The 12,065-nt window shown below is 40.0% G+C and overlaps 1 protein-coding gene across 1 annotated transcript in view; it reads right to left on the bottom strand.

The window, feature by feature from the left end:
- Positions 1-251: 251 nt before the first annotated feature.
- Positions 252-12,065, bottom strand: part of fhdc1 (FH2 domain containing 1) — a 41,428-nt gene continuing 29,614 nt past the window's right edge. The window contains exons 6-12 of the mRNA XM_022682033.2: positions 11,503-11,603; positions 9,235-9,305; positions 8,877-8,984; positions 7,244-7,314; positions 5,637-5,754; positions 5,083-5,247; positions 252-4,808 (exon numbers count right to left, since the gene is read on the bottom strand). Of these exons, the coding sequence (XP_022537754.2) occupies positions 2,613-4,808; positions 5,083-5,247; positions 5,637-5,754; positions 7,244-7,314; positions 8,877-8,984; positions 9,235-9,305; positions 11,503-11,603 (2,830 nt within the window). The 3' untranslated portion in view covers positions 252-2,612. The remainder of the gene's footprint in view (positions 4,809-5,082; positions 5,248-5,636; positions 5,755-7,243; positions 7,315-8,876; positions 8,985-9,234; positions 9,306-11,502; positions 11,604-12,065) is intronic.

Genomic DNA, 12,065 nt, shown 5'->3' with positions numbered 1-12,065 from the left:
AGACCTCTGAAGGAATCCTGTTGGATCTGGAACTTTCAGGACTTTCCAGCAGATCTTACCTTCTAAAAGTTGGTAGATGAAGCCAACAAAATGTATAGACAATTCCAAAGCGAATCCATTAAGAACATGTGGTATTGTGTTGCAACAAACAGATTCTTCCTGTCGCAGCCACTCTTGATCTAACGTTAAAGATATTTGAGCTAAGTTTTTTCTGAATTTAACCTTAAAAAGAAAGCAAACATTTGCACAGGTTTCGACTCTATCATTTTAATTGATTAGCTTATATTGATTGTAATTACACAATTACAAGAAGAAACAAAATCAGACAACATTCAAAATAGAAAAGGCAAGCGAGAACAGTAAAACAGAAAAACACATTGACGCAGAATCAAACCAAAATATCAAACTGGACCAAAAATAACACATAATAAATGGGTAATTTGGATCCAACGTCTACAGCAGCCTACTTTACTGAGGCACGCTAACTAGAGCTGGAAAACAATTCCATTGTGCCAGTCTTCTCCATGTTGCCACGGACGTTCTCTAAAGCATGTCAACCGATCAGTACAGCACTGCACACGGACATAAATAAACCAGACATTCTGACGAAGATCGTGAAAAGGCATTGTACGTTGTGACTGAGGTACAGCAGCAGAATGGTGGTAAAAGCCCATGATTCGCTTGTGAGCCACTGAAATGCACAAATCAGAGGTGGTAAAATGTGATCCTAGAGGTAGAATTTAAAGATGTTGACATCTGATACTACTGGAATTTGAATGCTATTATAAAATCATTCAAATAATAAAAACAATTTGATTTAAATTTATCCATTATTTCAACTGTACCCATCACTGATATGCATATTCACATTATGCTATACTGTATTTTTTAAGTATTTTTCGTACGATTTGAACGTTCTGTGGTCGACAAACACTAGGCAATTAGAGTTAAGTGTCCAATCTCTAATCTCTAGACAGGCTTCATTTTATAATTGGGGAATGACTTTTAATTCAGCTTTTAAATAAATTTGCTTCTTTGGAGAAGCCAAAAATCAGGCACTGGGGAGTGATGAAGACTTAACCATTGTTCGTAGACTCGTATCTGACGTACCATATTGCAATAAGATTGAACTCTACAAATTTAGAAAGTGTTTGAAATTAAAGCTCCAGGAAACGTTCTACCAGGAGACGGTAGTGCTACGTCAACTTTACCTCAACCAATCACTTGCTTCTGCCTGCCTTTAAAGGACCTCTACTTACACCTGATTTTCCTGCTTTCAGACCCTGATAATTAGCATTTCTCTTCCACCCTCATACCGACAGGTTGGTTTCATCCATTTGCTTGCAGCCTTCTACACACTACCGGATCTGCAAGGACTTTTACTACCAAGGACTTTTACTTCAGATCACAGTAGTTTCCAATCAAAATATAAAGATTTTGTCTAAAATAATTTTTTTGTATGTTTGCCTGTGGAGACTTCTGGTAGAACTGTAACGCATTGCTGCAATGCATTATCACAAAAATATTAATATAAACGTTAAGAAACATCAAACTGTCTTCAGTCAGTTCATCAACCCCAGTGGGATAAATATACCAAACAAACCATGTTGTTTGGGTAAATTGTATTGTACGATAACTCTTAAAAATGGAAAATATTATTTTTTAAAAACATATATTTAAAAATATATATTTATCGTGAAATGTATATGCATTCATTACTTTATGTAATCAGAAATAAGTTTCTCAACTTCACAGCCAGCCCTCCAGCACCAGGTTCTGCCACTCCCGATTAAAATTATGGCTTTGCAAAGAAGAATTCAGCAACATATTCACAGAGACACACAAACACAACAAATACAGCAGCAAAACAGCCTTGTACAGCAGCTCAGACCCTGAATTAAAAGGCAAGTTTGAACCATATTCTCAAAGCAACTCAGCAGCTATTGGACATGTCCAAAAATGTCTAAAGACACAACTGAAATAACGATAACATTAAACTCCTTCATTTTGATTGCATCAGCAACACTAGAGTGTACATGGACAACATTCATAGGCATTGTCATACAGTAAATCTACTGATAAAAAACTTTTTTTCATCATCATGCACTGTAAATATCTTGACATTTTGGTGAATCTGTGGAATGCTATACAGTGTTCATCATGTACACGTTGTTAGGGGATGCGAGGTCTAAAAAACTAGGCATCTTGATTAGTTCATCTAGGCATCTCACAAGGAAAGACAGTAGTAACTCTACCAAATTTGGTGGAAGTGTCCATCGGGGATCCATGTTTAAAAAACATGTAATGCTAAATCGGCGTGGGTGAAGATAAAGGGAGTGGACGACAAATGGTGTGGAGTATCAGAAAAGGCCATCAAAAACATCCTCATATGGATGAAGTGCTACTAATAAAATGTTAAAAGTGTTGTCAAATGTTGACAGCAGCTAGTGTCTTTGTGGGAACACCAGCTTAGCTGAGTACGTAGAATTTCAGCTACATGTAAAAGGCTTCATATACATTCAAACAATACAAGAGGCTTACATGGAGTAAACTGAACGTTTAAGGTGTGGGCAGATTGCACTCTCTTTTCTCTTTGACCTCTTTTATGGGTTCTACTTCCACATGGGCTTAAGGGTTCTACCAGAAATTGAAAAGGATTTCTCAGAGAAGCTGCTACCCTTGCGGGACCGGTCCCGCCCAGTCTGTGGAGGGGGCGTGTCGCTGCGTTGTGTGTTCCGACTGGGTGTTCGGACGCTCTGGACCCTCCTCAAAGACCCGGATGGTTTCTCCTCGCCTCGGGTTGAGTGACTGCTACATACAGACTCTGCTTTGCCACCAGAGGGGGCTTTCTGGGAACTGTTTCTTGTTAAACTGGAGCTTTTTGATGGGGTTCCTGGGGCAGGCTGTATGGGCAAGTCTTTTTTGGTCCTTGAGGTGGAAGCCACAGTGTTGCGAGCAAAGCTTGGCAGGGCTGACTGGACTTTCGAGGCATGAGTTGGCGTTTGAGGAATGCTACCCTCAGATAATGCCTGGGTTTGAGCCTGAGCTTGCGCCAGCGCTCTCATCGTAGAGCGGCACATCTTCTCCTCCGGTGGAGGTTTGGGGATGTTGCGGATTGGTTTGGCATTCGGCTTCTTAAAGGAAGGCTTGTGTGGAGTGGGATCTCTTGCCCAGCGAGAGGCAACAGTGACTGGGGTCATTCCTCGTTGTGCCTTGGCCTGCTCTGGAGGAAGGCTTGAATGGCGAGCAGGTCTACCTTGTCGTTCGACCCTTCTCGCAGGCGTGCTCTGGTCACGCAAAGGACGTCTGGCTTCTGGGGTCTCGTGCTCTAAAGACTTTTCGAGTCTCTTAGCATTGCTGATGGACCGACTCAGCTTGGTGATGGGCACCACCTTGCGCATGTTCTGGGTCTCGGTTGATGTCAGTGTCCTTGCAGGACGGCCGATTCGAATGGCTGCAGATTTGTTCTGAGTCTTTGCTTTCAAGTGAGACAGTTTGGAGCTGCATGTCTGCACTGCCTTTTCGCCTACTTTCCTTCCTTCTGCAGTATCACAGCTGTCGGTATCTGCGTCGTCAGTGGTGACGGATGGCGTCACCGAATCTGGGCGCTCTTCGAGTGCCTTCCCAGCAACTGGCTCATCAGCTGACGTGGATAATGACGGATCATTCGTGGACAAGGACTCAAAATTTGAGGAAAGAGAACTGGGATCTCGAAGGAGACTTCGCATGTTGTCCTGTTGTTTTACGTCGAGACGAGATCCTTCTTTAAAGATGGACGAACTCTCAAGTTCTGAGCAGTCCAACATGACTGAGCAGTCTGTTTCAGTGCAGTCAAGAATGTAAGGGATGCATTTCTTGTTGGGCAACGAGGGGTCAAGCGGCAAAGGTGTGTCGCATGTCGTTGATGAGACAGTGCTAGCGTCTTCTTCTTCCTCTCTTTGAGGAGACGTAATTTTGCTATCATATACTACTACACCCAGTCTTGGTGCCTCCTCAGAGCTCTTACTGGATGGAGGCGTATCCAGAACCAGGGATTTAGGAAGTTCTCTGTCCAGATCTGTCACAAAAATGTCTCCCTGATTATCCAGAGGCAAATAACTGCTATTGTTGTTGGGATTTGTTAACTCAAAGGGCTGAAGCCCAGGCACCAGTGTGTGTCTTTCCACGTTAACGGTCATTTGTCCAACAGCTTGACCCTGTTGTGATTTCTGAAAGATGTTCCTGGTGTGGCTCAGTCGAGGAGGAATTATGCCTTCAGAAATAGACATATAGGTATTATTGTTGTAGGCATCATTGTCCATAACATACCCAGACATGGAGTATCTAGCCAGGGGGCTTATGGGCTCAGTCTCAGCCTTTGGAGAAGTTGCCAGCTTTTCATGATAGAGCTGGTTCTGACCTCCCAACTCTCTGTTGTCATCCTGTGAGGCCAACCAGGGCATAGTCCTTCTCTGGTGAGGGCGACCTGAGCGCGGTAGGCTGCTGAATTTGGCGCTGTCGGCCGTGGGAGAGCCAGAAAACAGCTCCAGGTAGCTGCGGAGGTTGCGATCTGCGGTTGCATGGCGGTAGCGACGAGCACTTGCGGACCGCCCCAGTGGGCTGTGGGGGCTTTGAGGTCTTGGCTGCAGCAAGAAGTCCAGAAGACCCTCCTTGGTGAGGGTGTCCACGTCATTCTCGCTGCTGCTCCGACCAAAGCCTCCATTGTTTCCTTGTCCCCCACCGGCAGCAGCCCAGGCATAGCGTCTTTCCTCCAGCTCACGTAGGCGCCGCTGCCTGGCAGCCTCCTTCAGATCCCTCTCCAGATTATCCTAAATGAAGAAGAAACATTTATTTGATTAAGTTAATACTCTGGGGTATGTTATAAAACACCTTCAAGCAGACTTTCTCTCCAGCAGATGGTGCTACATCTATGAAAAATACTTGCAAAATGATTTCCATTTACGAATATTTTACATCAAATAAATATTTTAATGATATATCACACAAATAAAAGAAATTCAGATTACAAATCGTAATGAATGGAGATTTTTTGGGGTTTACTAGGTTTAATCACTGACAAAAGTATAGTTAACAGGTGTGTACCTTCACAGCTTTATTGAACTTGAGACAGAAGTCTTGGAAGATCCTGAAGCACTCGTCGAGTTTGAAAGTGTCTTTGTCTTCACAGAAGAAATCAATAAGGGCATTGCCCTCTTTGCGCAGGTCCAGCCTGCGACGTTTCAGGTCCTGCAGAGTCTGCGTCGAACTCTAATGGACAGACAGATAATACAACATGAGATCTATATTCTATGACTAGAATTAGAGGTGTCTATCTAGAGCTGTTTATTAGTTCTATTAGTTGCATAGTTTTTATTAGTACCACTTAATTTTCAGCCTGTTTTGCCGCACCCAGCTTTGTTGTTGCCTCTAAGTTCTAAATGAGTTCATGTTTTTCATAAAATGGTAAAATTTTACTTTTTCTACATCTGATATGATATTATATATTTTATTGTGAATAAAATCGGGGTCTATGAGTTTTGCAATCCTTGCATTCTGTTTTCATTCAAATGTATATTCTTTTTAGACAGCGTTTCAGCATTTGTTTGTAATTATGGTTGTAGGATGACCCAGATATTTGGGAAGAGCAGAAATCTGACCTGCAGAAATGGGTCCAGCTGCAAGAGTAGACCAGCATCACTCTGAATCTTCTCCTCCAGAGACCTGGTTCTCACGTAAAGAGAGGAGAACTCAGCCTCAATGTTCTCCACTGAGATCCTGTAGAAAAGACAAGTGAGGCATAAAGAACACAGGAGGGTGTGTTTTAATGTTTACCGCAGGAACACACAGTGTACATGTGGGAATCTGGAGAACACTGTTAGCGTTTCCACTGGGAGCAAATAACCGGACGGTGCAGAAAAGCCTGACAGCAGTGAGCTGTTATACGGAGAGGACCTGACGGTGTGGGGTTACAATAACAGGCTTGCTGCATTTAAGTTGGACCGTACTCGTATAACAGTTATGTGGTTCCACATAACTGAATTGTGTTTTCTCTCAATGTAAAAATATGTCTCTGGAACTACACAACAGCCTTCTGTGGCAAAACTAATTTGGCATGGTCAAAATATACAATAAAGCTCTGAAAAAATATAAAAGGGAGCACTTAAAAAAATAGTTTTTGATTTACCAAATTTAAAACCTCTGAAAAATATTCAAGAGGAAGGTGGATGATCAAAAGCCATCAAACCAAACTGAACTGCTTGAATTTTTGCACCACGAGTAAAGTTTTCCAAAAGCAGTGTGTAAGACTGGTGGAGGAGAACATGATGCCAAGATGCATGAAAACTGTGATTAAAAACCAGGTTTATTCCCCCAAATATTAATTTCTGAACTCTTAAAACTTTATGAATATGAATATGAGGTCTGAAAGCTCTGCATCTTTTTTGTTATTTCAGCCATTTCTCATTTTCTGCAATTAAATGCTCTAAGATAGATAGATAGATAGATAGATAGATAGATAGATAGATAGATAGATAGATAGATAGATAGATAGATAGATAGATAGATAGATAGATAGATAGATAGATAGATAGATAGATAGATAGATAGATAGATAGATAGATACTTTATTTGTCCCGAAGGAAATTTAGGAACAATATTAACAATAACAATAAGGGACAATATTTTTATTTGGAATTTGGTAGAAACGTTGTCCGTAGTTTGTAGAATAAATCAACAATGTTCATTTTACTCAAACATGTACCTATAAAAAGCAAAATCAGAAAAAATGATTCAGAAACTGAGCTGTATGTTCAAGTTGGTCAAATGTAGTTTATTCAACTAAACCAAAAGAGTCACATTCAGCAGTGTGGTACCTGCTTTTACAGCCTACAACCATTAGACTAGGCAAGCAAGTTAATATGATTTAAATGTAACCAGTTAGGGGAAGGTAGTATTGAGGAATGACTGCACGCTGAGGGGGAATGATAAGGGAAAACACATCAGCATGCAAGTAGTTGGTATAAAGGACCAAGGTTGCACTACACAAAAAGAAGTTATGTAAATTTATCACCAAGCCCCTTCTCACTCCCCATCAGTGTGTAGTCATTCCTTATATGTTTAATTTATGTGTGTGCATCTTACGTATTACATATGTTAAGTGATGCGTAACTGGCCTCAGTGTTAAAGACTGAGAGAGCAACATTCAGCTTACTGTGCTGCCATAGTGTTTAAATGTAAAACAGAATCTGCTTGGTAACACTGGTACCTGGCTGCACTCTGCACATGAATGAGCTTCTCTGGGAACTTCAGAAGATTCTCATCCTTCTTCTGGGCTTCCTGTTTAAGAGGAATTCAAAAAATAGGCGAAAATTTAATACGACGTCAGAGCACAACATATGGATATCTATTGTCTCTCACATATTTCGTCCATGTTTATATATTTATGGTACTTTTACACATTAATCAAGAATAACATTTGAACACCTCCTTTTCTCTACAACCATAATCTATTTTATCAGCTCCAATGATCATATAGGACTTTATATTCATAGAATAATTACAGACTGTAGTTCTGTATCTCAAGGATTCAAGAATTCAAAGAGAATTCATTGTCATTCGCATCACATGTCGTACATGAGATCTCACGATCCAGTTTACACCCAAGATAAAATAGATAACAAAATAAAAGAACACAATAAAAATAGAACAGAACAAAATAGATAAAGATAAATACACAAACAAATAAATAGGGAGAGTAGGCAGGTAGCAGCAACATGAAGACCAAAGTTTCTCTGCAAACTTCATTACTATCCTCCTTTCACCCTGTTCTTCAATACTTATAATGCTGCCCACAGGACACTGTCGTTGGACTGTTCTCAGTCCAGCATTGACACTGAGGTGTTCAAAAACTCCCCAAATACAGTAATAATAATAATAGCTTCTCTATGGTGGTCTATCCTGTGGAATATTAAAGAAACTATTGAAAGGAGGATAACATTAATATATACAGAGAAACAGTTATCATCGAAATAAAAGAAACTAAGAAAACTGAAAGTAAAAAACATTTTCGTTAACTGAACGGTAATTAAAATAAAAAAAAAGGTAATTAACTGGAACAGAACTTAGAGTTTATAAAACTAAATAAAACAACTGCAATTATAGGTAGAATAAGCTTAGTTTCAGTGTTTGTTAATTTATTTATAAGAGCTGTTTCCACTCGAGCAGTTTTACAGCGGGCAGCAGTTTCACCAGCTAGCCACGAAATAACGACAGAAAACACTGAGAAAGATGCAGAATTGTGTAGGGGATTCGAATATGAGTGTGAGGGAGACAAAAGCACCTGTCCTGTAGTGAAATAGGAGATACAGTATGTGGAATAAACTCCACACAGCTGTAAGTACATTTGAAATAAGATTGCCAACTCTGTCAATACCTCATACACCAGAACACCCCAAGCAGGAGGATGAACTGATAAATCTCTCTCTCTCACACACACACACACACACACACACATTCTTTCTCACACACACACTCACACACATTCTCTCACTCACACACACTCTTAAAGAAGTGTATTTCAGACAGCTGTGTTCACTTTCTGTTGTTTTATATGTGATGTACAGTAGAGTTAGTTTTGCACTGATATGGTAAAAAGCTGTATTTGTATCTAGTGCTGTTTGTACATTTCCTACTTTATTTCTGAGTTTATAATTTTGATCAAAATGAGTGAAACATGTAGAGGTTTTCTAAACTTGGCACATTGCAGATGAAAAAGTGCTTAATTGATGTAGAAACAATGAGGTGGTCATAATGTTAGGCTTGATCGGTGTAAGTACTTATTATTTTACTTAAAATCGAGTTCAGGCGAATCTGGTCAACACGGATTTAGCTTCACTCACCAGCGCCACGAAATGGAGCAGGTTCATGCCGGGCTTGTTGGCCTTGGTGTCCGCCAGCGAGAGCAGAGAGGAGAGTTTGAAGCCCACAGCGTTGCCCGCGTACCCGCCCTGCAGAAATCGCACATCTGTTAGCGTCTGGTTAGCCCTCCTTATCCATTAATGCTGTCCACAGCCACAGAGACGCAGTGGGAGGAGAGGAGTGAGGAAGAGGACGGAGCATGGAAGGATGGACAGATGGAACGATAGGAAGATGGGAAGAGAAGGGCAGAGAAAGGAGAATGTGAAATGACAGATGAGAGGAGGAAGTGAGGAAGAGTGAGAGAAAGAGAGACAGAGATGTGAGGGAGTTTGATCTTACAGCGTTCATGATGTTTCCAGCCTGGAGAACCAGGTGAAGGATGGCGTGGAGCTCCTCACAAGTCATTAGCTCTGGAAACAGATCAATACACATCCATCAGTACAGACAATTACACACAACACATACTGTAGGATCAGCTTTCACTGTGTTAGAGAACATGGGTACACTGTAATTTTGTGTAATTTTGTTTTGTAGGGTTTTTCCACACCAGCGCTATTTATTCCGGTTAAAATGGGTGTGAAAGCAGGTGTGAAAACAGTAATTGCACTTCTAGGTGCAGATTAAAATGACTGCAAACGAACTCTGAAGCAGTTCTGTTTATGGTAAAACGTGATCCAAACTCTTAATCTTAATCCTATCAAAAACTCCTCACATTTGAGTTTAACAGCAGTTCAGGTGCAGTTTAACCTGATTTATAACCCAGATTATAACTACAGCTATTAACTAATACAATCTGTGCAGAACCTTTTTTCTGTATTTAATTCTAGCTCTGCAACAGATATTGAACATGCTCACAGTTTTTGGTAGTACCTACATGATTGTACTCACACACTTTGTTGCACTTGCGGTTTTCTTGTGTGAAACCAAACCAAAAAAAAAAAAAAAAAAAAAAACTAAACCAAGGGTACGCTCCAAGTAAACAATCCCATTCACCGATTCAGAAAAATAAACTACAGGTCTAAAAACACCCTTAGTCAGATGAACTATTTTTTTTGTGGTCAAAAAGACATGATGGCGACGGACCTGCTCTGGTACTGGAAGGTAGTTTGTTCCACCATTGAGATACCAATTTTTACCACAAAAAAAGCAAACATGTTCCTCATTCATTAAAATAACTTCAATTAATCATGATACTGATCTGAGCTCATATCGCAGAGCCCTCTCACTCAGATCAGTGCAGGAATCCTCTCTTCCTATCGATTCAGTCATATCTTACACTCAGTGCTGACCTGTCCACTGAGTAACAGCCACAGAGCCAAATAGGTTTCGGCCAATAAACTCTCAGAGTAACAGAATTACTCTGTAAAGTCAATTTCAGCGTTAAAGTGCTGTTTGAGTTCTGCAGCGCCGTAAAGAGGGTCACAGGCCGAGGATTTCTGAGACCAAGCCGAAGAGCAGAGCTTAACCCAAACAGAGTGACTCAGCAAAAACACTCAGAATTGAGCCCTGCGGGAAACTCAGCCACCGCTCAGCATTCCTCTCAATACGCCTCAAACTCGCTGAGATCACAGAAATGCTGAATTACTGTGTGTGAAAAGCACATTAGCAGTTATAGCTTACATCCCTAACAGAGAATCTGGAATAAATACACTTTCCAATTTGCTGGTAATGCTAACATATTGTATATTACATTAAATAAATAACTAACTAACTAAAAAAATAAATATATATACACACACATCACATTTACTGTAATAATTTAAGTAAATAATAATTTAGTAAATGTATACCCTATACAATTTATTATTCTTTTATTTATTTATTTAACATATAGTAACTTTTTATTTTAAGAAAGAAATACATAAAAATATTGTCTTCACTTACAATGTATTTTCTATACAAAATGTGCTATAAAAAAATTAGTATTAAATAAACTTGTAATGATTTAAAAGGTTAATAATAGGGTTTAAACAAGCAACATTATTACAACATTTTTAAATGCACATTTTTTAGGTTACATTTAGTTCTTTGTAGCTAAACTTTATGTAATTTTTCTTTACATTCATTTATTGACCTTTTTAATTTAACAGTCTTATATTATCACAAAAGCTGAATTTTATGATTCCTCTAATTTACATGTATCTTTCAGTGTGTAATTTATATTTTTTTGTCATAAAACTTTTTTATTTTTGTTCTTTTTTATTACACCTTACTCTTACTCTTAGTTGTATTATAAGTTCTCTAAAACTGGTCCATGCCTTCTCGGTGGGCCCAGCAGTGGCTGCTCAGTGAACCTGGGTCTCGAACCCACAACCATGAGATCAATCTCTCAACAACTCTGGAGGGGGAGCTCAGATACAAGCCTTCTAAAGACAGGATATGAAAATAGATTAATTTTGTTGCAGTTGATAAGTATAACATCTCAACATCTCCTCACTCCTCTCCTCCTCCTCCTCCTGCACTGTAAACTATCCTCCACTCTTTCCGTCCCCATGGGGTGCAGTTCAGGTACGGCACTACGCCGCGGATCTGCTTACACGGCGAGATCTGGGTCACCCTGAGTGTGTGTGTGTGTGTGTGTATGATGATAGTGTGTCCTGCTCTTACCGTCAGTGGCCTCGCGTACGATGTTTATCTCCCGACTCATGACCGCACACGACGGAGCGAACTCCTCCTGCAGAACCATGGCCTCAATCCGAACATCAAAGCTGGAAGAGATACCACATACACACACACACACACACACACACACACACACACACACACACACACACAATCACACAATCACACAATCACACACACAATCACACGGTTTATTTTTCAAGTTTTTGTAACATGCATGTTCTTCAAAGTCCATAAAATTTAAATTTGGCACCTAAGGACACTGTCACAGCTAAAATTTAGTCCGACCAAAAGAGGGGGTCTTGGTCCTGACCAAATTACCAATATTTGGTCTAAACCAATAGAGGTGTTCCTGTTCAATGGTTCGGACCAAAACAGAACCAAATTTGGTCAAGGCAAAATAGGTTTTCAGGGATTGGATCAACTACACCATGGTCCAAACCAAATTATGAAAATTTGGTCAAATCCAACGAAGTGTTATTAGTCCGAATTTACTAAACTATGGTTCTTGGATGGTTCAGACTTTTGGACCAATTACGATAACAGGA

The sequence above is a fragment of the Astyanax mexicanus genome, chromosome 25, assembly GCF_023375975.1.
Source record: "Astyanax mexicanus isolate ESR-SI-001 chromosome 25, AstMex3_surface, whole genome shotgun sequence".
Classification (NCBI taxonomy): domain Eukaryota; kingdom Metazoa; phylum Chordata; class Actinopteri; order Characiformes; family Acestrorhamphidae; genus Astyanax; species Astyanax mexicanus.
This window is presented reverse-complemented; position numbering and strand designations above follow the sequence as displayed.